Source organism: Stylophora pistillata, chromosome 12, assembly GCF_964205215.1.
Source record: "Stylophora pistillata chromosome 12, jaStyPist1.2, whole genome shotgun sequence".
Lineage (NCBI taxonomy): Eukaryota > Metazoa > Cnidaria > Anthozoa > Scleractinia > Pocilloporidae > Stylophora > Stylophora pistillata.
Genome location: NC_142530.1, coordinates 7,244,403 through 7,270,898, shown reverse-complemented (window position 1 = coordinate 7,270,898; position 26,496 = coordinate 7,244,403). Strand labels below are relative to the sequence as shown.

At 37.7% G+C, this 26,496-nt stretch overlaps 6 protein-coding genes and 1 pseudogene across 7 annotated transcripts; 6 read left to right on the top strand and 1 right to left on the bottom strand.

Annotated features, from left to right (window-relative positions):
* Positions 1–2,665: 2,665 nt before the first annotated feature.
* On the bottom strand, positions 2,666–4,525 carry LOC148718600 (rhodopsin, GQ-coupled-like). Its single transcript, XM_088741866.1, has one exon. The coding sequence runs from the start codon at positions 4,072–4,074 to the stop codon at positions 3,199–3,201; it is 876 nt and encodes a 291-aa protein (XP_088597992.1). The 5' UTR covers positions 4,075–4,525; the 3' UTR covers positions 2,666–3,198.
* A 624-nt stretch (positions 4,526–5,149) lies between these two features.
* LOC148718599 (uncharacterized) lies at positions 5,150–6,648 on the top strand. Its single transcript, XM_088741867.1, has one exon. It carries the CDS (start codon positions 5,285–5,287, stop codon positions 6,149–6,151), a length of 867 nt encoding a protein of 288 aa, XP_088597993.1. The 5' UTR covers positions 5,150–5,284; the 3' UTR covers positions 6,152–6,648.
* Positions 6,649–7,031: 383 nt separating this feature from the next.
* Positions 7,032–9,553, top strand: LOC148718598 (lysophosphatidic acid receptor 3-like). Its single transcript, XM_088739909.1, has one exon. It carries the CDS (start codon positions 7,124–7,126, stop codon positions 7,982–7,984), a length of 861 nt encoding a protein of 286 aa, XP_088596035.1. The 5' UTR covers positions 7,032–7,123; the 3' UTR covers positions 7,985–9,553.
* A 460-nt stretch (positions 9,554–10,013) lies between these two features.
* LOC148718597 (somatostatin receptor type 5-like) lies at positions 10,014–12,191 on the top strand. Its single transcript, XM_088739935.1, has one exon. It carries the CDS (start codon positions 10,367–10,369, stop codon positions 11,258–11,260), a length of 894 nt encoding a protein of 297 aa, XP_088596061.1. The 5' UTR covers positions 10,014–10,366; the 3' UTR covers positions 11,261–12,191.
* A 3,577-nt stretch (positions 12,192–15,768) lies between these two features.
* Positions 15,769–19,964, top strand: LOC148718596 (uncharacterized; annotated as a pseudogene).
* Positions 19,965–20,837: 873 nt separating this feature from the next.
* Positions 20,838–24,063, top strand: LOC148718595 (lysophosphatidic acid receptor 2-like). 2 transcript variants are annotated; one of them, XR_015994266.1, is made up of 3 exons: positions 20,838–22,637; positions 23,395–23,443; positions 23,932–24,063. XR_015994266.1 is itself a non-coding variant. In XM_088741885.1 (1 exon), the coding sequence occupies exon 1, from the start codon at positions 21,191–21,193 to the stop codon at positions 22,082–22,084; it is 894 nt and encodes a 297-aa protein (XP_088598011.1). In that variant the 5' UTR covers positions 20,838–21,190; the 3' UTR covers positions 22,085–23,014. The 2 variants fall into 2 exon arrangements, 1 of the variants encoding a protein (XP_088598011.1); XM_088741885.1 differs by lacking the exons at positions 23,395–23,443; positions 23,932–24,063 and having other exon boundaries at positions 20,838–23,014.
* LOC148718594 (somatostatin receptor type 4-like) lies at positions 23,517–25,698 on the top strand. The gene has a single exon (XM_088741884.1). It carries the CDS (start codon positions 23,607–23,609, stop codon positions 24,543–24,545), a length of 939 nt encoding a protein of 312 aa, XP_088598010.1. The 5' UTR covers positions 23,517–23,606; the 3' UTR covers positions 24,546–25,698.
* The last annotated feature ends 798 nt before the right edge of the window (positions 25,699–26,496 follow it).

Below are 26,496 nucleotides of genomic sequence, written 5' to 3'. Positions count from 1 at the left end.
TACTAATGAAATAGTCATCAAAATGAATAGACGATTTAAAATTTTGAAATCTGCTGTGGTTTCTAAAAGTCATGTAGAGTGGTCGGAATACAAGAGAGCCCGGAATGATGTTACACTCTCTATACGACTTGCAAAAGCGTCCTATTTTGCTGAGATGTTTCATCAAGTTAGGGATTCAAGAGCTTACTGGAATCTGGTCAATAAAGCGATTGTCTCGAAGATACGAAAAAGTATTGGTCCCATAAGAAGAGAACACAATGCTTTAGCTGTAAAGGAAAGGGATAAAGCGAATGATTGATTGATATGATTGGTGTCTTGCCACTAGGCTTACACCTCATCCGAAAAAGAGTGAAGCTATGCTGATATCTAAGACACGTATCATAGGCCCTATTTTACCCGTTACTATGGGAGAATTTTATGTTAATTGGGTTAAGAGATCGCGTTTATTAGGAGTTGAACTGTCGATGAAAGTTTAAAATGGTCACTACATTTGATGAATGTTAAAAGAGTTTCGCAAATAAGCTTAAAATTAACTTATTAGGAAAATCAAGATTCTTACCAAAAAGTTTATTGGAGCAATTTTATTTCAGTGTTATTCTTCCTGGCGTTACTTAATATAGTATTGTACGGTGGGCAAGCTGTTGTAATCTTGAGTTATTTGGGGCGATTGAAAAACTTCACAGCCGAGCGGCAAAGTTAATATATAATTTAAAGAAAGACACCTCCCATGACGACTCTCTAAAGAAAGCTAAATGGCAGTCCTGAGATTATATTTATCAGACCAAACTGTTTAAGGTAGTACACGGTGCATACAATGATTTGCTACCAGAACAACTGTCTGAAAATATTATTGTTAAGAGATCGAGTGGTGCAAAGTATTATTAAGGGGGTCAGATAATATTGTTATATCAAGATTTCAATCTCGCTATTTAGAACGTTCAGTAACTTATAGAGGGGCTGTTCTTTGGAATAAAATTACGTCTAGGAATGCAGGCATTCTTCATGGTACACGAAAAAGCATAGATTCAAGATTAACTAAGTTCGTTAAATTTAAAGATTTTCATTTTAAGGTAACATCTGCCTCAACAGTCAATTTTTGTGATCAAGACTATTTTTATTTTTAATGATATCTTAAGCAGATTATATCTCATACATTGTACAAACTTTTATAATTATTAACTATTAGTAATCTTACTTTTATTTTGTATGTAAGTTAGCAATAGATATTAGTTTTAGGACTTGTTTAAATGCACGACCCCATAAGCACGAAGCTTTAAACACTTATCGTGTTGAAATAAAGTTGATGCTATGTTCTGTTATGTTATGGATGCACCTATATTAGATGGAATTGAAAATAAAAGTGATTTTGACTTCGTAAGTCTATGTCCTGAAAACTTCTAGAGAGAGTCTTTTCACTTTCAAGAGTCATAATAAAGCGCTAATTTTCTTTTGAAAAAATCGATTTTTTTCGCTCAAGGTGCCATTTTGGTTCATTTTTTTCAGTTAGTTAATATAAACGCTAAAATAACTACCAGTGTTACGTTATAAATTATTTATGAACCCATTATTTTAACGAAGGGTTGTATGCACATGACTAATGGAAGTGCACCAAATGTTCCCTTGAATGAAAATGTTGTGTACCTTGTTTACATGGAAAAATTAATTTCATTTTTAATTATCTCTTTAGTGGAGTGAGATCCATTTGCTGAGGGTTTTCATAAACATTTTACAGATAACTATTGGCTAGAATTTGTAAAAATGTCTCCCTATTTTCTTACTTTGTTCAGCTACATCACATAGAGGTCATCTTTGGGCAAAGACAGTTAAGCTGAATAAAGGCCTCCAAAATGGAAGCGTTTTTAGAATATTACAGAGCCTTAAGGGTATCGGGTAAATTTTATCGTGACATATCCAAAATCCTTCAAACTTTGAACAATGAAGACAGTAAAGACTGTAATGTCGACAAAGTTCTCTTTTCACTTAATTAATCCATACTCCGGGCAACTATAATTATATTTCTAAGTCAACAAATCCTCAGAGTGAATGCAGATGTTTTTCTTGGCACTCGTGCCTCTCTCCTAACCAACCAGATGAAGGTTGGTCTACAAATTAAGTAAGGAGGCAATTTACAACACGTTTTTAAAAACTTTGACTCATAAAAGACAACACAATTACACAAAGGATTTGGCCAAACTGTCAGCTAAATCTTATGCAGAACGGAAATTATATTTTTTCAGCTTAATGCTATTAACAGCCAATGCTTAATTCAACCGAAAAATCTCAAGAAACCAGTGGGAAATGAAAGTGAAAACGAACGAAGTTTTGAGCTTGCAGGATAATCTTGGCATCTGGTTTGTTGGGGGTGGGTAGTGCGAGAAAAATGTGTTTGTTTATACTGAGAATCCGTTGACTTTGAATGACTTTAGTGGACCGAGAGATGAATTATTTGAGTGAAATGATTGTTCTGTACAAACTAATGGTTTTCAATTTGGTTATACCCGTGGCCAGGGTAGGAGGATTTTCTATACTTATATCGGTTCATTAAAAGTATTACCAGTCTACATAAGAGTTTAAGAAATATTTTTACTTTGTCGAGGAAATTACGACAAAATTAAAGGAGTTATCAGGGAATACAATGTTAATAACATCAATTCCTCAGGCAAACTTAGAGAACCTTTGTTAGGGTTTAATTTGTGACCTGAATCCAATAGATAACATAATTACAATTTTGATAACATCGATTTCGACTGGATGTTCTTCATTTGAGGTTTCTATACAATAGGTTTCAAATTGGACACTTAAGTAGGAAAATAAGAGAAGCTTCGCTATCTGACACTTGAGTATTACGACTTAGTCAATGGAAACACAAAAAATGAATGCAATACACCACAACAACCTGAGTCCAATGCATACTATGATATATATAGAATGGTAATGCACAATATGATATCTAACACTTCTTATAGCGCCCTCTGGAGTGCTCTCAAGCGCTACCAGTAATTACATGACACTTTTAATTTCCTAAAAGAGATTAAGAGTGAGATGAAGATTTCCAGAGACTAAATTAAATTTAGGAATGTAGCTCATGCAGCCTGAACTTTCGGATGGGATTGTTTTGAAAAAAAAAAAAAATCTGTCTTCGGAATTTGAGTCAAGCAAGCAGCTTTTTTGTAAGGCAACTATTCTTAACACTTCGCTTCACCCAAGTCTGTTACGTTGGGACTTTTTACAAGGATTCATGTTTGTTAACGCCCGCCTAAACACAGGACATTTCAAACAATAAATGATTGGATTGACCAAAGAATTCCCCAAACGAAACATTTTCGCTAATGAAACCAAAGGTGTTGGGAGAGAATGCTGGCGGAAACACGTGAAATAAATGCTATAAGTTACAACAGTTGGAGACCAACACACAAGAGAGGTAGTTATCACAATTAACAAAATCTTAGAGAGTTTTGTGTTCTGTTCTGTTCCATTTTTTCTGTTGCGCACCGTATTTAGAACAGGTACTCTTCGACTGATTCCTCTCCTAATTACGTAACATGATGCACATATTGTAAATAGACACAAGAGCGTGATTGAGGAGTAAAACGCTGTCCAAGATACTTTTTCTAAGAGGTCGTATACAGACAACAAACACCATGTCACAAAGATAGCCATCATGGCCATCCAAACAACAATTGTACTCCAGTGGTAACTTTTCATGCTTAATACTCGATGGCGGAGAGGGTAAATCAAAGCATATGCACGCTCCAATGAAATCAGCACGAGGAAAAATATCGACGCAAAAAAAGATGATATTTGAAGGTAACGTAAAATGTTTACATACGTTTTGCTCTTGAACATTGCTTCCCTTCCAAACTGCCTTGGAATTCTGGAGGTGCCAAGAGCTATTGTTTCTATCGATCCAACCAGAAGATCTGCAATAGCTAAGTTTATGAGAAGATAGGAGTGACCCTTTAATTTGGCGCAGTGTTTCCAAAACACGTAGATGGTGAAAATGTTCGCGGAGACAATGATCAAAGATACAACAGTTGTAAAAGCTAGGACTACCACTGAAGCCGTGTCCGACATGAAGCCTTTTCTTTCGTTGCTTTCTTCTGTTTTATTTGGCACTGAAAAATCTGTACTCAACAGTCACCCTTAAAAGAAAGGTTTATGGTTCACTCAGCGGTTGTAGTTTTTCCAAAACACGTTCATTATCATAGTAAGGATGGAGTAAATCAGAAATATCTATCGGAAAAGTTCACTTTCTCTTCTTTACCATCTTTGCTGGTAATAATTTCGGTAACTTTTCCGTCTCAACGCATTCTCTGAAGTGGCTGGCTGTAGGTGCCGATGCCTTACTTAGAAAGGGCTTGCGGTGACATCAAATGATTTTAATCCAATGGCATCTCTGGTATAAAAACATTAACTTCTAATCGACATCTGACAGTAGAGGCCTTTCCTTGGTATGTGACAATAATAATGCAGGTAAATCACTCCTTGCCGGACTTCCTAAGCACACAGGTGAATATTACTTTTCGTGCGGGCTGATTGGCTGGTTTGGAAGTGATTAGCAAGTACCATTCACCTCCGGGCAGCGGAAGGGACAACAAACTCGCGCGCCAAGAGTTTTATTTCCGATCATTTTCAGTATGTTGACAGAAATAAACTAATTCTTCGAATGATGTGTGGTATTTTCTAAAACAATTATTTATCTCAGTTTCGATGTGAGTGATGGATATCTACCTTCGCTTCGATGAATAATTGTTGAATGAGTAATCTATACCAAAACGCTGCAATCTTGAATTGTTTATGATAAGCACTCCTCAATAAGCTGTCACTGTGCCCAGGTGCTACTTCAAAGCGAAATTGATATGAGTTATAGAGTTAAATTTCTATTTTTAACGGACAGTTCATTATTTATCGCCTTCTGGCTTTTTGATGATGAGAGTTGAGAGCCGCCAAATGTGGCAGCCAAGCCAAACTCGTTCCCAAGCTTCCCTTCCACGTGACCTTTATGTAAACAGCTAGTAAATAAAAGTAATTTACAATAACTCCGAGCAGGTAATGCATAGATGCATTACCTATCTAAAGTGCTTAATTAAAAAGAGAGCAGTGTAAACATTGCGGGTGGTCAAATTGTCCTTTCCTCGATATTATTTTCCTATATAATCTTACAGCCCCATGAAGTGAGTGTGCGTCTCACTCACTTCCATTGAAAAATCTTGAAAAAAGTGGCAATTCGATTCGCTCTGTAGGATTATTCAATTTGTTACAAGGAATTTCTCTTTGTTCGATAATGTCTGATACCTCTAATATTGTAGTTTTATTCATAATTTGCATTGAGTCCTTGGCTATTTTCATTGGCAATACTTTCACTATATTTGTATTTTGGAATAACCGTAAAAAATTGAAGCGGACTGCCTTTCTTCTCATAAACTTGGCTATTGCAGATCTTCTTGTCGGACTCATTCAAATGATAACAATGGGAGGATATACCATTCTACGTCAAATCCAAACCAACAGTACACGGGAAAGCGTTAAATCAAATGAATGGATTTTAGCCACGCCACAATTATTGTCACCGTATGCATCAGTATTTTTCCTAGTGCTCATCTCGCTGGAAAGAGCATATGCTCTGATATGGCCGCTCCACCATCGAGTAGCAAGCATCAGAGGCTATATCTACAGCGCCATCTTTGCGTGGCTTGCTGCAATAGCTCTTCAGACATTGTCTCTACTGATTGTACACTGTAACGTCTTAGATTTCGATCATTTGATGATTGCCCTGTCTTGTATAGCGGCTTTATCCCTGATTACAATTTGTGCCTGCTATCTGACAATAAGAGCTAGACTCAGTTCCAACAGATTAAAGACAGTTGCAGCCACGGACAATTCTCTGGAACAAAACAAGAAACTGTCCAGAACGTTTTTTACTGCGTCATTTACCTCTCTTGTCTGTTGGGGTCCTAGTAGCGTTGCTTACTTAATTTTCCATCTGAGTTCCACGACATATCCGAATGAATTTGTTTATAGTTTTTATATTTTTTATCTGAGCAATTCTTTGGTGAATCCCATCATTTATAGTTTTAAATTTCCCATGTTTGGACAAACTTTACGAAGAATGAGACTAAAAAGGACTTCTAAACAGTATAGAGTCAGTTGAACAACACAAGCCTTTGAGTTTCTACTTTTCGAAGAAGAAATCGCGGAAACAGAGCTATTTATTGTTTTAAAGAAAGCGAAGTAAAGTTCTAGCTGTGTGATTCCTATTCGACCTTTTCATCTCGTTAATATCTAGAAAACTAAAGACGTAGTTACCTTGCAGATGCTGTGAATCAGAAAAGAAACTATGGTTAAAAAATGTAATTGGATTCAAAAAGCCTTTCTCGCCTGTCTGAGAAACACCTGGCTGTATAGCAGAAATGTGACGCAAACTCAGGAGCTAAAATCTATGACCTTATTTTTGAGAAGAAGATGAGTATACACTGTGTATAATTTATTTCCCTTCATGTTCACCTATGTGCAATGTACTTGAATAAATTTTAAACCAACTGTCTTTGAAGTTATCATTGGGGATGTACACTCTAAGGAGTTGCAAATGAAGTCAAGTTTGCCTCCTCTCATGTATTTGGTGAAAAATTCTGCAAAATCTCCCTTTGCTTACCTTGCGTTTTGAGAATAATAAAAAAGCTGCCTATTTACCTTTTTGAAAAGGTAAATGTGATTTTGCTCGATTTGCCAATTGTGGCATACGTTTCGTAATTACTTTTTTCTAAAAGGTAAAATTATTAGTATTGCAATGTTATAAGTTTTTTTTTATTAATCCCTTATGTTTACTTTGCGTTGTATACATTGCGCCATTTTTTTCTCTTGTGTACCTTGTTTATATAAGACACTTCAACTTTTAATCATCTTTTTCAGAGTGAGATCCGTTTACTAAAGGTCTTAATCAAAGTTTTTGCGATAAATAATTACTGGATTCTGCAGTTTGTATAATTGTATTTACTTTTTTTCTCTTCTTTCGTTTAACTACATCACAGAAGGGGGCGTATTCCTTCTTATTTAAACTTTTGCCCCACAACTGATGAGCTGTTAGTGAAAGTTGGAAATTCCGTGATTACTTTGCAGTTCAAGCATGCCTGACAAAAACGTTGTCGTAATTCACGGCGCTATTTTGCTTGAATCTCTTATTATCTTCTTGGGCAATACCTTCACCGTATATGTGTTTTGGAAAAACCGAAAGAAACTGAAGCGGACCTCATTTCTTCTCATAAACTTGGCTATTGCAGATCTTCTTGTTGGACTCTATGAAATAATAACATTAGGAGGGTTTTACATTATGCATTATATGCAGACTAACAGTACTCTTACTGAGAGTGAATTGATCATGAAACAATGGCTTTTAGTTGTGCCCCAACTATGTTTGCCTTATGCATCAGTTTTCTTCCTTGTACTTATTTCGATGGAGCGAGCGTATGCTCTAATATGGCCTTTACGCCATCGCGTAGCAAGCTTTAGAGGCTATCTTTACAGTGCCATCTTTGTGTGGGCTGCTACAACAACTCTTGGGGCATTAATCGCGCTAGTTGTAAAATTTGAAATCCTGGAAACACACCATTGTATGACTGCATTATCCTGCATAGGTGTTTTCTCCCTAATTGTGATTTGTGCCTGCTATGTGGTAATACGAGCTAGATGCAGTTCCAATGGATTAGCGACAATTGCCAATAGGGACAATTCACTGAAACAGAACAAGAAACTCTCCAGGACTTTGTTTATTGTAATAGGTGCCTCTCTTGCCTGTTGGGGTACGAGTAGCGTCGCTTACTTTATTTATTTTCGGTGTTCCAGCTGTTATCCTGAAACTGTTCTTTACGGTTTTCATATACTTCATATGGGAAATTCTTTGATAAATCCCATCATTTATAGTTTTAAGTTTCCCATGTTTTGGCAAACTTTAAAACGAATGAGACTGAAAAAGACTCCTAATCACTGAGTACAGAATCAGTGCAAAAAACCACATGCTTGTGACCTTCTAATTCTCAAAGAAGAAATCGCTGTTTATTGGGCTAAAGAAAACGAAGTATCGTTCTAGCTGATTCTTATTCGACCTTTTCATCTCGGCAGGGAATCAGAAAACGAATTGATTTTAAAGAGTCAGAATTAAGAAGCAAATCCCCGACTACGACTAAAGTTTGTGTAACTTTCCAGCACGCCCCCCTCCCAACCTCGTGTTTGAATGAGAGTATGTGAACACGTAAACAGTTCTCTTTTGCTATTGCACATAATAAGTGAAAATGCACCCAATCTTTTTCTTAAACCAAAAATCTTGTGTACCTTCTTAACATAAGAAACATAAATTTCTAATCATCTTTTAAATGGAGTGAGATCCGTTTGCTGAAATTCTTGTCCAAATTTTCTTTCGATAAATATTCTCTGGACTTTGTAGAATTACATTTGCTTGTTTTTATTTTCTTGCTTAACTTCAAGGAATTGTGGGCGCATTACTTCTTCTATAAAAGCCTACCACACAAGCGACTAAGCGTTATTGAAAGATGGCAAATTTTTCGATTACTTTGTAGTTCAAGCATGACTGATACAGCCTTCTCGTAAATCGCAGAATTATTTTGAATTCGTTGAATCTCTCATTGTTTTCTTAGGCAATACTTTTACCATATTTTCCTTTAAGGGAAAACAGGAAAAAAGGAAGCGAACTTCAATTCCTCTCATAAACTTAGCTTTTGCAGATCTTCTCGTTGGAGATGTCCAGTTGATATCAACAGGAGGATACAACATTTTACATAACATCGATACCAACAGCACACGATATGACACTGAGTCAAAAGAATGGGTATTAGACGCGCTCAAATCATTGTCAGCAGATGCATCAGTATTGTTCCTCGTGCTCAACTCACTGGAACGTGCCTATGCTCTGACTTAGCCGCTATACACGCCATAGAGTAGCAAGCATATTTACAGCGCCAATATTTACAGCGCCATCTTTGCGTGGCTTGCTGCAATAGCATGAACAAGAAAGTCCTCAGAACGTTTTTCAGTGTAACAGCTGTCTCTTTCGTCTGTTGTGGTCCAAGTAAAGTGTCATTCTAGCCGATTCTTATGCAAACTTTTCATCTCGTTAATACTAGAGTATACTGATGATACAGTCGCCTTGCAAATTCTGGGAATCAGGAAAGAAACTATATAGACAGACAGACATCTATATTTATACAGGATAGCCCCTTCAGTGTAGTAAACACTGGTATCAACGGGGGTCCTGTTACCCACCCATCCCACCCCAGGGGAGGACATCCATCACACAGTAATCTCGTGCGTGGGAAATTAACGTCTCCTGCCCCTAACCCTGCAGGAGACGGGACCTCCATTTATTCGTCCCTATCCGAGAAGACTAGAATATCTAACCATTACTTGATGTTATAGAAAGGTAGCATATTCTTCTCAATTATTTTAAGACCCTGAGTGTTGGTCCGGCCGGGGCTCGAACCCTCGACCTCCCGCACAACAGTCCAGCGCTCTAACCAATTGAGCTAACCGGGAGGCGGTATAAAAAAAGAAACTATATATTAAATATGTAATCAGATTCAAAAAGCCTTTCCTGCCTGTCTGAGAATTACCTGCATGGCTGGATGGCAGAAAGGTGACTCAAACATAGAACTAAAATCTATGAAATTGTTATTGAGAAGAAGATTATGCGTTAACTTAGTAAGTGTGCACTGTAAGTGAATTATTTTCGTTCATGTGTAGTTATGTGTGCAATTCATGTATTTTAATAATTTTGAAACCAGCTGTCATTGAAGTTATTAAAATGAATGCACAATGTAGGGTTGCAATTGAAGTCAAGTTTGACTCTTTCAATGTTTTTGATGAAAATAATACAAAATGTTCCTTTGCTTGCTCTCCCTTTGAGAATCATAAAAAAGATGCTTACTTATCTTTTGAAAAAGTAAATTTTATTTTGATCAATGTGCCAATTGTGGCATATGCTTCGTGATTATTTCTTTCTAGAAGGTAAAACTACTAGCATTGCAATGTTATAAGTTTGTTGTTAATCCCATATGTTTACTTTCCGTTGTATACACTACGCAAGATCTTTTCTCTTGTTTACCTTGTTTATATAAAGCACTTCAACTTTTAATCATCTCCCTTAGAGAATGAGATCCGTTTCCTAAAGATCTCAATCAAAAATTTAACTTAAAATGACTGGGGCCCGCAGCTTTTATAATTGCATTTGCTTCATTTTCTTCTTTCGTTTAACTGCATCACATAAGGGGGCGTGTTCCTCCTTATAGAAAATTCTGCCACACAACTGATGAGCTGTTACTGAAAGTTGGAAATTCTGTGATTCCTTTGCAGTTCAAGTATGCCTGATAAAAGTGTTGTTGTAATTCATTGCATTATTTTGCTTGAATCTCTTATTATTTTCTTAGGCAATACTTTCACCGTATTTGTGTTTTGGAAAAACCGAAAGAAATTGAAGCGGACCTCCTTTCTTCTCATAAACTTGGCTATTGCAGATCTTCTTGTTGGACTCAGTCAAATGATAACAACTGGAGGGTTTTACATCCCGCATCATATGCAGACTAACAGTACCCTTAGTGAGAGTGAATTGAAACAGTGGCTTTTAGCTGTGCCCCAGCTATGTTCGCCTTTTGCATCAGTTTTCTTCCTTGTGCTTATTTCGATGGAACGAGCATATGCTCTGATTTGGCCACTACGCCATCGTGTAGCAAGCTTCAGAGGCTATCTTTACAGCGTCATCTTTGTGTGGGCTGCTGCAACAACTCTTGGGGCAATCAGCTTGTTAGTTGTAAAACTTAAAATGTTGGAGGTGGGCAGTTGGTTGGCTGCATTATCTTGCATAGCTGTTTTCTCCCTGATAGTAATATGTGCGTGCTATGTGGCAATACGAGCCAGACTCAGTTCCGATGGACTAGCGACAGTCGCCAACAGGAACAATTCACTAGAACAGAACAAAAAACTCTCCAGGACTTTGTTTATTGTGATAGGTGCCTCTCTTGTCTGCTGGGGTACGAGTAGTGTTGCGTACTTCATTTTTTATCGTTATTTCGGTCGTTTTCCAAGACCTCTTCTCTACAGTTTTTTCATATTTCACTTGGGAAATTCTTTGTTGAATCCTATCATTTATAGTTTTAAGTTGAACATGTTTCGAGAAACTTTAAGAACAATACTAGTACTTAGAACTTCAAAGCGAATGAGACTAAAAAGGACTTCTAAGCAGTATAGAGTCAGCTGAAGAACACAGGCCTGTTCTAGCTCCGAGTTCTCAAAGAAGAAATCGCAGGAGCAGAGCTATTTACTGGGCTATAGAAAACGAAGTGTCACTCTGGCTCATTCTTACCCGGCCCTTTCAACTCGGAAGTGAATCAGATAACGAGTGTTTTTTTATCGTGACAGCTGCCTCTCTTGTCTGTTGTGGTAAGAACGTAAGTAAAAGCTTGCAAGTTGGAGAGCGTAACACACGACAGTATGACTGGCAAACTAGTGGCCCTCTACTGGGGTCCGACTAGCGTTGCCTACTTTATTTTTCACCTGAGTTCCAATTCATATCCGATCGCAGCTATTTACAGTTTTTAAATTTATTTATCTGGGTAAGTCTTTGGTGAATCGATCATTTATAGTGTTCAGTTTCCCATGTTTCGAAATCCTTTACAAAGAATGAGGCCAAAAAGGGCTTCTAAACAGTACAGAGTTGAACAGCACGGGCTTGTAATCTTCTAGTTCACAAAGAAAAAATCTTTTATTTTTAGGTGTAAGGAGAGTGAAGGTCATTTCTAGCAGAAGTTTTCATGTCAGACATGCACTAGCGCCTGAAAGACTGAATATATTTTCATTCTTAAGTAGATCCAAGAAGAAGAAGAAGAAGAAGAAGAATAGAGGAAAATCTTGGTGCCATTCTTTAGCGCTCTTCGTCTCAGAAACAAATTTACCCCGTCATTGTGTCGTAACAGTACACTGTTAAAACAGAATTTTCCTTTATTTACTCACCCTCGCCAGCCATTAAAATTTTTTAGATTATATAACTTTAAAACCAGCTGTTCTCTAAGTTATTTTAAATGGATGCACCTATATTAGATGGAATTGGAAATAAAGGTGATTTTGACATCTTAAGTCTACTGATGTGTTGGAAACTTCTGGAATGAGTCTTTTTCCTGTGAAGAGTCATAATAAAGCGCTTATTTACTATTGAAAAGATCGACTTGTTTTCGCTAAAGGTACTATTTTGGTTCATGTTTTTCAGTTATTTAACGCTAAAATAACTGACAATGTTATGTTATCATTTATTTATTAACCCCTTATTTTCACGAAGGATTGTATGCACAAGCTCAATGAAAATGCACAAAGTCTTTTCTTAACTAAAAATGTTGTGTACCTTGTTTATATAGGAAAATTAATTATATTTTTAATTATCTCTTTCGTAAAGTGAGATCCATTTGTTAAAGGTCTTCATAAAGATATTACAGATAACTTCTGGCTAGAATTGGTAACATACGTCTCCTTAATGCACATTCTATGAAGTTTCAAATGAAGTCACGCTTGCCTCATTCAATTTGATTGATGAAAAATAGTACAAAATGGTCCTTTGCTTGCTTTTCCTTTGAGAATCATGAAAAAAATACGTATTTATCTTCCGAGAAAGTAAATTTGATTTTGATTAATGTGCCAATTGTGGCATTTGCTTCGTAATTATTAATAGCATTGCAATGTTATAAGATTTTTTAATTACAATGAACTCCTTGTGTTTACTTTGCGTTGTATATACGACATAAGATCTTTCCTCTTGTGTACCTCGTTTATAGAAGAAACTTCAAGTTTTAATCTTCTTTTTCAGAGACTGGGTCAAGTCTGTTTACTGAAGGTCTCAATCAAAATTTTTCCATAAATATTGACTGGAACCCGCAGTTTGTGTAATTGTCACGGTATTTGCCTTTTTTATCTCTTTTGTTTAACTACATCACATAAGAGGGCGTACTCCTTCTTTTATAAAATTTTGTCGCACAACTGATGAGCTGTTATTAAAAGATGGCAAGTTACGCGATTACTTTGTAGTTTAAGTATGCCTGATAAAAGCGTTGTCGTAATTCACGGCATTTTTTTGCTCGAATCTCTTATTATTCTCTCGGGCAGTACTTCCACCGTATTTGTGTTTTGGAAAAACAGAAAGAAATTACTAAGCGGACCTCTCTTCTTCTAATAAACTTGGCTATGGTTTCATAGATTTATTAAACTTGGCCATGGTTTCATAGATTTATTGGCCCTGACCAACCTGGCCAATTTCAGGATTGTTCGGCTCTGGCAAATGGGATTAATGACCTCTTTGTCAGTATTACGAATCAATTCTCGCCCTTGGTACAAGCTCCTGTCACGCATACTTTTGTTCCACCTAGCCTATTCGTGTCAGAATCTGAGGTCTTAAAGGATCTAAATAATCTGTCATCAAATAAAGCTCCAGGTCCTGACGGGATTTCTAATCAAATATTCAAAGTGTTCGCCCCTGAGTTATTTATTTGTGAAATTTATAATCAGTCATTACAGGAATCAGTTGTTAACGTTCCAGACTCATTAAAACAGTCGATCGTAACACCACTACCCAAGATTTCGCCGCCACAAGAGATTGACAATGACCTTCGCCCAATCTCCCTTACCAATAGTGTCGCGAAGATTCTAAAGGGATTTACGAACAGGAGACTTCTACTTCAGATAGGAGATAAGATTGATTCCAAACAATTTGCTAGGAAAGGTCATTCAACAACTCATGCCCTTGTTTATCTACTTGCAATCCACGAGGAAATAACTGTGTTAGGATCTTCTTCTCGGACTTCTCTAAGGGTTTTGACTTGACCGACCATCAGATCCTTATGGAGGAATTATCACTGCTCGGTGTGGACCCAGTGCTATTCAATTGGATAAGACCTTTTTTAACAAATAGAATCCAAGCCGTACGCATCGGGAACGTTTTATCGGATTGGAAGTGTACCCATGGAGGTACACCCCAAGGGACCAGGATAGGTGTCACCCTTTTCTCAGTCACTGATAAATAGGCTCCTAAGGGATTGGAATGTGAGAGCAAAATATGTTCATGATACCACAGTTGTAGAAATACTGTCTCGCAATTCAATAAGCCTTCTCGATTTGGCTGTTAGGGACACACCCATTTTGTAAGATGAAGTTAAACCCTCGGAAGTGTAAAGAAATGCTGATGAATTTTATGGAGTACCCGAACACTGCCATTCCACCAATTTGTATTGGAAATCACCAGCTCGAACGTGTTTCATCTTTTAAATTACTTAGGATTAAAATAAGAGACGATCTTAAATGGATTGACCACATAGACTACATTTATTGTAAGGCCGCCAAACGTTTATATATCTTAAGAGTGCTTAAAAGAGCTGGCGTAGCGAATAGCAGTATTGTAAATATAAGTATACTGTTAGATCTATTTTAGAATATGCCGTGGCTGCTGGGCAAGACATCCCTGAATATTTGTCATCCAAATTAGAAACTATACAAAGCAGAGCCCTTAAGGTAGTTTTTCCGAGTGTTACTTAAAAGGAAGCCCTGACCATATTTGGTCTCCCAAGCATAGTGGTCAGGCGAGAAACATTAAGTAGGAAGGTCATAGCGACATGGAAACTCCGCCCTCAAGCTAACGTTTATAATGTTCCTTATGAGATACAATGAAATATATGAAGTTCATATATTTTGTACTGCGGTATTAGATACATATGATGCACGATCCTCGCAGTAGATAGCGCTATTTAAGCAATAGCAATAGCGAAAATCAAAAAAAAAATATATGAACTTCATATATTTCATTGTATCTCATTTATCACTTTCACGGGTTTATTACGAATCAACTTAACGGCCTGCTCACAGTTGGCTTGTTAGCTCAATTGGTAGAGCGCTGCACTAGTATCGCAGAGGTCAGTGGTTCGAATCCCGTACAGGCCTGATTTTTTTCAGGTCTGATTTTCGCTATTGCTTAAATAGCGCTATCTACTGCGAGGATCGTGCATCATATTAATGTTCCTTATAATCTAAGATCTGGGCGTGAAAGTCCGTTCGCCAGGAGGCAAGAACCAAGAGAGCTAACGACTTTATAACTTTTAGATTTTTAGATGAATTATTACGTAGATTATACATTGCTATACTTTAATTAGATTTAACAGTTTTTTAAATGATACCGCTTGATAATTCAGTTTGTACCTAGTTTCAACTGCAAAGAGTGGATTAAACGATATTCTTTATTATTATATATTTTTATTATTGCAGATCTTCTCGTTGGACTCAGTCAAATGATAACAAACGGAGGGTTTCAACTTCCACATTATAGGGACTTTAAGCAGTCCGGACGGCAACGCCACGGAAGACGTCGATTAAAAAATGAGTTTCTACGTTTAGTTAGAATTTCGAAAATGGCTGCATGTGTTTACCGTCTCATAGGGCGCCAGACCTCAAACTCAACATAACGCATAAAAGTAGCGTTGAGTTCCAAATGTAAATTAAAATAATTTGCCGCCGCGGTTTCGCTTCGCAGACGACGCAAATTTTGGTGATTTCACGTTGTTGTTTTGCAAAGGACGGCTAAGAAATGTACAAAGTTTTAAAACGCATGTGCTGGGCTATTGTTCTGCCAATTAGATCTATTATTTTTCCACTTTCTCGTTGCCGTAGGCGTCGTGGTTTGCTTAAAGTCCCTTATATCAAAACCAACAGCACTTTTCCTGGGATGAACTGAACTGAATGGCTTTTAGCTGTGCGCATGGCCAACTATGTTCGCCTTTTGCATCAGTTTTCTTCCTTGTACTTATTACGATGGACCGAGCATATGCTCTGATATGGCCGCTACGCCATCGTGTAGTAAGCTTCAACGTTATGTAACTGCATTACATGAAAGTCTGTTAGTCATACAGTAGTTCGCTTTGAGCAGTTACTCCAGTTCATCTTATTTTCGCCTTTGGGCAGTTTATATTCGTCCAGCAGTTTCGTAGAATTCGTAACAATGTAAGTATTGTCATTTCAAGTTTTTTCGGTTCATTCAGTGTATTTCTTTCCTGTCACTTTTACTAGACAATTGTTGTAATTTCGAATTCATTTATTGTTTTTAAGTTTCAACTCACATACCGTCAACATCACTCGTACCGAATAAATCGTCTTTATCATCGTGAGGTTGTGAGGTTACGATTACTACAGTTGCATGACAGCATTACAGAGACCGCAGACCGTCTTGCAGATCCAACAGAATCGGATTGTTGAGTTGTTGGCTGTCAACCAGACTAAGAACAAGCTTCCCCAGTCTCGGGTGCCCACCTTGATGGGAGCCCCGTGGACTACCGCAGTTTTACTCGTGCCTTTGTGAGTTTGATAGAATCTCGCACTTCTAGTAACACAGACAGGCTTTACTATCTCGAACAGTATTCTTCAGGAGACGTTAAAGAACTGGTCAGATCTTGCCATCATCTACCACCTGACGTAGGATACTATGAGGCCCGTAGGCTTCCAAATAAGAAATATGGAGACGAGTATCGGGTCGCCTCAGGTTGTGTGACGACTACATGGTATTCATGAAGGAATTGGTTGCCAAGGGTTATGCATGTAAAGTTCCCGCGATTCGGATGAATCCTAAGGAGGTTGACGCGTGGTATAGACCTCACCATGGGGTCTACCATCCCCACAAGCCCGGGAAGATTAGAGTAGTTTTCGATTGTTCAGCAAAGTTCATGGGGTTATCACTCAATGGCATGTTAGACAAGGGACCCGACTTGACAAATTCACTTGTTGGGGGTGCTGACAAGGTTTCGCGAAGATAGAGTTGCAGTTATGGCGGACATAGACGCCATGTTCTATCAGGTTCGTGTTCCCGACCGCGACAGTTTGTTTCTGCGCTTCCTTTGGTGGGACGACGGAAACATGGCTCGTGAAGTGCAAGAGTATCAGATGCTGGTTCATCCGTTCGGCGCCATATCATCTCCGGCGTGCGCAAATTTCGCCCTTCGACGAACTGCAGAAGACAACAAGAGTTACTTCTCCACCGAAGTGGTAAACACCGTGAAGAGCAACTTTTATGTAGATGATTGCCTTAAGTCCTTGCCCTCAGTGACCGTTGCAATTGCCCATGTCAATAATCTGCAAGCTTTGCTTGCAAGAGGTGGTTTTAGGCTTACCAAATGGGTCAGCAATAGTAGAAAAGTCCTGCAAGCCATTCCCCGAGTCAGAGCGCTGTTCAGAGTTTAGGAAGCTTGACTTCCACAAAGATGAATTACCTGCCCAACATGCACTTGGTATGAGATGAGACGTGGAATCGGACACTTTCACCTTTGACATGTGCCTTAAAACGCGGCCCCTAAAACGCAGAGGCATTTTTTCCGTGGTCAGCAGCATTTTCGACCCCTTACGCTTCATTGCACCTTTCGTATTGGTTGCTAAACAAATCCTGCGGAATCTTTGCTGCATCAAACTGGGATGGGATGAAGAACTTTCGCCAGAATACGCTTCAAGTTTGCGTAATTGGTTAGACGATCTCCCGAAGCTTTCATTGTTTTCCGTCAACCGTTCCGTGCTACCCGAGGGTTTTGGTCCCGTGCTATCCAGTCAAATCCATCACTTCTCTTATGCGTCGGAAGTTGCGTACGGATCAGTTTCTTATCTGCATTTGGTTAATGGGGAAGGGAGAGTTCACTGTTCGTTCTTGTTTGCAAAGTCTCGCCTGGCTCCTTTAAAGTCCGTCTCTATTCCCCGTTTAGAGTTGTCCGCTGCGACTCTATCCATACGTCAAGACAAGATGCTTAAAAGAGAGATTGAAATGCCAATCAGCGACCCTTCTGTCTTCTGGACCGATAGCATGTCCGTACTTCGCTACGTGAAGAACGAGAACAGGCGTTTTCACACTTTTGTTGCGAATCGCATTGCGGTAATACGAGTTGGCTCAAACCCCGACCAATGGTATCATGTGGAGGGAACCATGAATCCTGGTGACTACACTTCGAGAGGACTATCAGCTGATGCTTTTGTTGAATTGCGAGAAGTGGCTATTGGGGCCGGAGTTCCTGTGGAATCCTGAGCATCACTGGATAAAAGAACTTGGTGCTTCAATTGCTATTCAGGAAGGAGACCCGGAAGTTAAACCTAATCCAGTGGTGGAGTTCAACGAGAAGTTGTCAGCAGCAGAAGCAGCAGTGGCGGTCTTGCCAATTTTATCAGATTATTTCCAGAGGTTCTCTAGCTAGTATCGCTTGAAGAAGTCGTTTGCTTGGATCTTGCGCTATCGAAACAATCTCCTGATGGCGGCTAAGAGTAGAAAAGGAAGCGATCAGCCGAAGACCTTTCAAGAGAAACATTCACCAATTACTCTTTGTTGCTTGTGGGCGGAAGATTGGCTCGTGCTCGCATCTCGTATAAGGCAGTGCACCAAATAATCCTGCCACGTCTCAAGCCTTATCATCGACTATTTTCACAAGCCTTCAGGTCATTCAGGAAGACAGCATGTGTTGAGTATGATATGCCAGAAATACTGGATTATCCAAGGAAATTCTATGGTGAGAAGAGTCCTGACGAATTGCTATAGCTGTCGCAGGCGCGAAGCACCCTTTTGCCAACAGAAAATGGCTGATCTGCCGAACGATCGCTTGGTTCCCGACTAGCTGCCATTCACGACAGTTGGAGTGGATTGTTTTGGCCCCTCTCAAGTGCGCCGTTCCAGAAGCCTCGTTAAAAGATATGGTGTTCTCTTTACATGCCTAACAGTTCGCGCGGTTCATATTGAAGTGGCCCATAGCCTCGACACAGACTCATTCCTGCTCGCACTTAGAATTTTCCGTGTTACTATAGTTTCAGAGACATTGACGAGAGAGTTATAAGGTTTTTATAAATATCATGTATGTTGAGAGTTTTTTGCTTAGACCCAAATTAGTAGATGTGTAAGTGCTTCGCAGACTCAGCACTTAGGGGCCGGCGTGTAGGGTCTTAGCGTGCGGAATGTTTTTTTTGTTTTTCTCATTCTATCAATCATTAGGGTGTCTTTTTGTGTTGTCGCTTTTTCTCGTAGTTCGTTAGTATTTTTTCGCTGGTTACTTAGCTTCTGTTGTTTCTATGTCACGTAGCTTCGTTCATTAGTTTCTTTTGTAATATAGGCGTGGGCTGCTGCAATAACTCTTGGGGCATTAAGCGCTCTAGTTGTAAAATTTGAAATCCTGGACATACACCATTGGATGACTGCATTATCTTGCATAGCTGTTTTCTCCCTGATAGTAATGTGTGCGTGGTATGTGGCAATACGAGCCAGACTCACTTCCAATGGACTAGCGACAGTTGCCAACAGGGACAATTCACTAGAACAGAACAAGAAACTCTCCAAGACTTTGTTTATCGTGATAGGTGCCTCTCTTGTCTGTTGAGGTTCGAGTAGCGTTGCTTACTTCACTTTTCATCGTTGTTTCAGTCGTTTTCCTGGACCTGTTCTCTACAGTTTTTATATATTTCAGTTTGGAAATTATTTGTCGAATCCTATCATTTATAGTTTGAAGTTGACCATGTTTCGAAAGACTTTAAGAACAATACTAGTACTTAGAATTTCAAAACGAATGAGACTAAAAAGGACATCTAAACAGTACAGAGTCAGCTGAAGAACACAGGCTGTGAGCTCCTAGTTCTCAAAGAAGAAATCGCAGGTGCAGAGCTATTTATTGGGCTAAAGAGAACGAAGTATCATTCTAGCTCATTCTTACCCGACCTTTATTATTATTATTATTATTATTATTATTATTATTATTATTATTATTATCATCATTTATTTTTACGATAAGTTCCGTCCATGGTCATCTTGAGGTTTTTCTACAGACCATGGTAAGGATCCAAACCAAAGCGGATTTTAGTTTTCCGCGAAGATTGGTTTTTCATTTGGAGAATATCAAATACTTTCTTGTTTAATTATTTTGAAGAGTCTCATGCAAGTATTAGGGTTGGTCCCTTGAGCAAAAGGTTCAATCATGCTAAGTCAGTCGATCCGTAATCAAAACGTGCTCAACAATAGAGTACTTAACGTGACATGCAATAAGGAAAGAAAGAAAGAGACTTCTTAGTTGCACGGCTGTAAAAAGAACGATGAAGAAGAATAAGAATAGAGGAAAATCTTGATGCTATTCTTTAGCGCTCCTCGTCTCAGAAACAATTTTACCCCGTCATTGCGTCTGATCGACAGTACACTATTAAAACAGAATTCGCCTTTATTTACTCACACTCGTTAGCCATTTAAGTCTTTTAGATTATATAACTTTAAAACCAGCTGTTCTCTAAGTTATATTAAATGACTGCACCTATATTAGATGGAGTTGAAAATAAAAGTGATTTTGACTTCGTAAGTCTATGTGCTGAAAACTTCTAGAGAGAGTCTTTTTACATTAAAGAGTCATAATAAAGCGCTAATTTTCTTTTGAAAGATCCATTTTTTTCGCTCAAGGTGCCATTTTGGTTCATGTTGTTCAGTTGTTTAATATAAACGCTAAAATAACTGCCAGTGTTATGTTATAATTTATTTATGAACCCCTTATTTTAACGAAGGGTTGTATGCACATGACTAATGGAAGTGCACCAAGTGTTCCCTTGAATGAAAATGTTGTGTACCTTGTTTATATAGAATAATTGATTTCATTTTTAATTATCTCTTTAGTGGAGTGAGATCCATTTGCTGAAGGTTTTCATAAACATTTTACAGATAACTACTGGCTAGAATTTGTAAAAATGTTTCCTTATTTTCTTATTTCAATTTGTTCAACTACATCACATAAGGGTCATCTTCCCTCTTATATAGGAGCCTGTCGCACAAGTTACGAGATGTTATTGGAAATTTACAAACTCTACAATGGAAATGCATCCAACCTTCTCTTTATTTAAAATCTTGTGAATCTTGTTTATATGAAAAAATTAATTAACTTTATAATTTTCTTTTTCACTTCGTGAAATCCATTTACTGAAGTTTTTAATCAAGATTTTTACTGATAAATATTGGTTGGAGTTCGTAAAAATTATACTCTTCTAATTTTTTTTCAGCGACCTCATATAGGAGGTATATTCCTTTGAAATAAAAGCCTACCACACAATGATTGGTGAGCTGTTCAGTACCGTGCACTGAGCTGGCAAATTCTGCGCCGGATTACTTTGTAGTTGAACTATGCCTGATGTAACTGCTGTCGTGATTCACTGCATTATTCTCGTGGAGTCCCTCGTTGTTTTTATGAGCAATACTTTCACAGTATTTGTGTTTTGGAAAAATCCAAACAAATTAAAGAGAAACTCATTTCTTCTCATTAACCTTGCGGTGGCAGATCTTCTTGTTGGACTCGGCCAAATAATAATAACAGGAGGATTTTACATTCCACGTTATACCTGGACTAACGGTACTCTTGGTGAGATGGGATTGAGACAATGGTTTATAGCTATGCCCTCTTTATGTTCACCATATGCATCCGTTTTCTTCCTCGTACTCATTTCATTGGAACGTACCTATGCTCTGATTTGCCCGCTACGCCACCGAGTAGCAAGCTTCAGACGTTACATCTACAGCGCTGTCTTTGTGTGGGCTGCTGCTATTGCTGTTGGGGCATTGACTTTGCTAGTTGTGAAATTTACGATTCTAGATTTTGATCATTGGATGGTTGCATTATCTTGCATAGCGGCTTTATCCATAATTATAGTTTGTGCTTGCTATGTGGCAATGCGAGCTAGACTCAGTTCCAAAAGAATGGCGACAGTTGCTAACAAGGACAATTCACTGGAACAGAACAAGAAACTCTCCAGGACTTTGTTTATTGTGATAGGTGCCTCTCTTGTTTGTTGGGGTTCGAGTAGCGTTGCTTACCTTATTTATCATCAGTGTTTCAGGTGTTATCCTCGACCCGTTCTCTACAGTTTTCAGATATTTCATGTGGGAAATTCTCTGTTGAATCCTATCATATATAGTTTTAGATTCCCCATGTTTCGAGAAAATTTGAGAAGAATGCTATTACCTAAAACTTCTATAAGATTCAGAGTTGAACAAAACGGGCCTTTGAATATCTCTCAGTGAAACATTCAAAGCGACGAATGTTTGTGTGCAAAAAGCGAAAGTACAATTTTTGAAAAGTTAGAATTCAGGCAGATAGTTGTGAATCCTTTCATTAACAGTTTAAATTTCCCATGTTTAAGAAAACTTTATAACTAATGAGAACAAAAAAGACTTCCAAATGAAATAGTACAGAGTCAGTTGAAGGGCAAAGGTCTGTGAGCTTTAAGTTCCCAAAGCAAAAATCGCGGAAACAGGACTATTCGTTGCTCTAAATAAAGTGAAGTATAACTCTAGCTAATCCCTCTACGACCTTTTTCATCACGGCAGCAAATTTAGATTCAGATGGCCTTTCTTGCCTGTTTGAGAATCGCCTGCTACATGGCAGAAAGATGACTCGGATTTATATAAGAGGTAACTTTTGAAGTTTATGAATTTATTACTGAGAAGATTATAATAATGAGTTATTAACTGTACACTGTACATTAATCATTTTTCCTTCATGTGCAGCAAAAACCAGCTGTTTTGAAGATATTAAAATGGATGTACATTCTATGGAGCTAAAAATAAAGGCGAGGTTGGCTTCTTGAAACTGTTCAGTGAAAACTTCTACAGCATTTGCTATTTCTTACCTCACCTTTCGAGAACATTGAAAAAACTGTTTAGTTTTCGTTTAAAACAGTCGGTTTGATTTTACTCGATGTGCCAAGGGTGGCATATAGTTTGCAATAATTTTCCTAAAAAGGTAAAGTTATTAGCATTGCTTTATAATCACTAATTTATGAACTCCTCACGTTGTATGCAATTAAATAATGGAAATGCTGTCAAACTTTTCTCTGAACACACTTAATTAATTTTGGGAACTCAAGTTTTTAATTACCTTTTTCATTGAGCAATGTGAGATCTGTTTCTTGAATTCCAAGTTATTAATTAAAATTTTCCTTATTAACTTAACATTGGTTGGGGCTTTTTGAAAGATGTTTGTTTACACTCCCTCTCACGTTTTTTTCAACTACAATAAATATGCTTCCGTGCTGAATATTTATTTCAACTCGGAATGATAAACGAACTACTTTTCTGTCTTTTAAAAGAATTGCTTCGCATTTGCTCGATCCACGTGCTAATTTTGGCGTTTATAATGTAATTATCAGTTCTTTCTAGCAAGGAAAGGTCATAATATTGCTTATTACCCTCTCTCCTTCCCACCCTAGTTTACGCTGTGTTATTTACAAATAAGTAATCGATCTAAAGGCACCTTATCTTTTCTCCAAAAGGAAAATCTTTTACTACATTATTAATTTTGGGAACTGAAGTTATTAATTATCTTTTTCTAGCAGTGAGATTCTTTTGTTCAAGATCTTATGTTATTAACATTTTCTCTAGGTAAGTATTAATTGTATACTTATGTTCGTTTATTTTATTTTATTTTTTTCGTTAACTACATCACATCGTGGGCGTCTTCCTTCTTATATAAAAGCCTGCCCTACAAGTGACAGGCTGTTACAAAAAAAGTTGGCAATTTTTTCGATTTCTTTACACTTCAAGTATGACTGAGATAACTTTTGTGGTAATTCACTGCATTATTCTCATTGAATCTCTTATTATTTTCTCGGGCAACTCTTTCACCATATTTGTGTTTTGGAAAAACCGTAACAAATTGAAGCGAACCTCGTTTATTCTTATAAACCTTGCTGTGGCAGATCTTCTCGTTGGACTCAGTCAAATGATAACAACTGGAGGGTTTTACATTCCAGATTCTTTCCAAAACAACAGTGCTCCTAGTGAGGATAATTTCAAAAAATCCCTATTAACGGTTCACCAAATAAGTTTGCCTTATGCATCAATGTTCTTCCTCGTGCTCATCTCCCTAGAACGTGCCTATGCTCTGATTTGGCCGCTACGACATCGAACAGCAAGTATCAGAGGCTACACTTACAGTGTCATCTTTGTGTGGGCCGCTGCAATAGCTCTTCAGGCAGGGACGTTTTTAGTAATGTCCTTCAAGATCTTGGAGCCTAACCACTGGATGGTTGTAGTATGGTCTACTGCGGCTTTATCGCTGATTGTAATCTGTGCCTGCTATACATCAATACGAGCTAAACTCCGTTCCAATAGATTGATGACAGTTGCTAGCAGGGACAACTCGCTGGAACAAAACAAGAAACTCTCTAGGACTTTGTTTATTGTGATAGGTGCCTCTCTTGTCTGTTGGGGTTCAAGTATTGTGGCCCATTTCATTTTTCATCAGTGTCTCAGATGTTATCCTCTTACCATTCTCTACAGTTTTTATATTTTTCATTTAGGCAATTCTTTGGTTAATCCTATCATTTACAGTTTTAGATTTCCCATGTTTCGAGAAACTTTAAGAACACTACTTCTTAAAACTTCTAAACGATTTGAAGTTGAACGCGGCAGGCCTTTGACTGAGTTAGTAGCTATCAAAGAAAACTTCACGGAGACCCTTGTTTGTGACCAAAAAGCTTAAGTGAAATTTTAGCTGTATCGATACGACATTTTCATCTGGCTAAAATTTAGAATGCAAGCAGATACTTGCCCAGCTGAGAAAACAGATCCCTATGATCAGGAAGAATCAGATTAAAATAACCTTTCTTACGTTACTAAGGATCGCCTACCCAGAATCTAAAAGCATTTTTTATAGTATATTTATCGTTTCGTTTTGCCACTAAATCTAATTATCAAGCTACAAGTGGAAAAGACCCATGAGAAACCAGGCTTTTACATGATGGGCTCCCTTTATAACAGATCATAGTCACAGTTTAAAGGTAGAATAGTGAGTCAACGGCAGAGCTGAGTGGAAATTGGGTGGATCTAAAACGTTGTTTTAAGGTAATTACATGTGTAAAGCATAATTAGTTACATAGGGACAGAGAGAGAGACAGAGAGATTGAGAGATATTCATATATACATATATATATACACACACGTTTTCAAACACGTTTCAAGTTAAAAATAAATCGGAAATATATGCACACTTTCTTTTTTTTATTAAAGAGGTGTTGACAGAATATGGACAATTTTTCGCCAAGGAAAAGTACAGTCAATAGCTGCAGTCAAAATAACAAAAAAGCATCGTTCCTTTGGTGGAAATTATACAAGCATCGTGCTTCAGCTCTTTAATGAAAAATGAAAAGGGATATTTCTTTAATATATATTTTCTAATTGCAGTTTGTGAAAATGGGTGCATACACCCGTTGAAAATTAACGATCAGCTATTTAATAACCCTTCAGGTGCACTTCGCTTTGTATACACGTGGCTAGTCAGTGAAAATTGACCTAGTCTTCTCTTTGACAGAAAATCTAGTGCACTTAATTATATAGGCAACTCAAGCTTTTAATTATCTTTTTCATTGGTAGAGCAAAATCCTTTTGTTGAAAGTAGTAATTAAAAGTTGGCCTGGTAACTATATTGACTGCAGTTCGTCGATTTTATATCTGCCAAATGTTCCTCGTTTGCTAAAAACAGAATACAGTGGGCGTATTCTGTTGTTTTTCAAAGCCTGCCACTTGAGCTACGAGCAGTAGTTAAGAGTTGAAGAATAATTCCTATACCTTGTAATCCAAGTATGTTTCTTGATACCACTGCTATTGCAATTCAATGCATTTATTTTTCTTGTTGATATTTTTATTATTTTCACTGACGACAATTTCACCGGGTTTTTATTTTTGAAAAACTGTAACAAGTGGATGCAACCCCCCTGTCATCTCATAATCGTAATTGAAGAAGAAGAAGAAGCCATGGAAAACAGAAACAGTTTTATGTCGACAAAAACCAATAATTCCAACTACTTGCCTTTGCAAACTGATCAAGAGTAGTAAATCCAAATTCGAATTAGATATAAAGAGCAATCAATTTAAACAAAACTTCCCCGCTTGGTTTTTCGAGAATCATTTAGCTGGAAGAGAAAAAAAGACTTGAAGAATGGAATTAAAACATACGAAGTTATCAAAAGTTAAATTTGCGGTAATACGCTGGTATACATTCATCATTTTCCTCCATGCAAATCTAATCAGTTCAGATCTTTAGTACAGTTTTAAAACCAGCTGTTTTGGGGTGATAGAGATGATGTATAATTTAGATATATCAACAAAGTTGAAATGGTAAATTGGCCACTGTAACGATTACAAAAGCTGACGTTTCGAGCATTAGCCCCTCGTCAGAGCGAAGATGACGGATAGTTGATGATGGATGATATGCGAGATGATGGATAGATGATTATGGATGATATGGATGGATGATGGATGATGATAGATGATATGGATGATATGCGAGATGATGGATAGATGATTATAGATGATATGGATGAATGATATGGATGATATGGATGGCGATGGATGTTGATAGATGATATGCGAGATGATGGATAGATGATGATGAATGATATGGATGAACGATATGGATGATATGGATGGATGAT

What these genes read in the sequence shown, in the direction of transcription:
- LOC148718597 (XM_088739935.1), top strand. Translation starts at nt 10,367, where the DNA reads ATGCCTGATAAAAGTGTTGTTGTAATTCATTGCATTATTTTGCTTGAA.
- LOC148718594 (XM_088741884.1), top strand. Translation starts at nt 23,607, where the DNA reads ATGACTGAGATAACTTTTGTGGTAATTCACTGCATTATTCTCATTGAA.
- LOC148718595 (XM_088741885.1), top strand. Translation starts at nt 21,191, where the DNA reads ATGCCTGATGTAACTGCTGTCGTGATTCACTGCATTATTCTCGTGGAG.
- LOC148718600 (XM_088741866.1), bottom strand. Translation starts at nt 4,074, where the DNA reads ATGTCGGACACGGCTTCAGTGGTAGTCCTAGCTTTTACAACTGTTGTA.
- LOC148718599 (XM_088741867.1), top strand. Translation starts at nt 5,285, where the DNA reads ATGTCTGATACCTCTAATATTGTAGTTTTATTCATAATTTGCATTGAG.
- LOC148718598 (XM_088739909.1), top strand. Translation starts at nt 7,124, where the DNA reads ATGCCTGACAAAAACGTTGTCGTAATTCACGGCGCTATTTTGCTTGAA.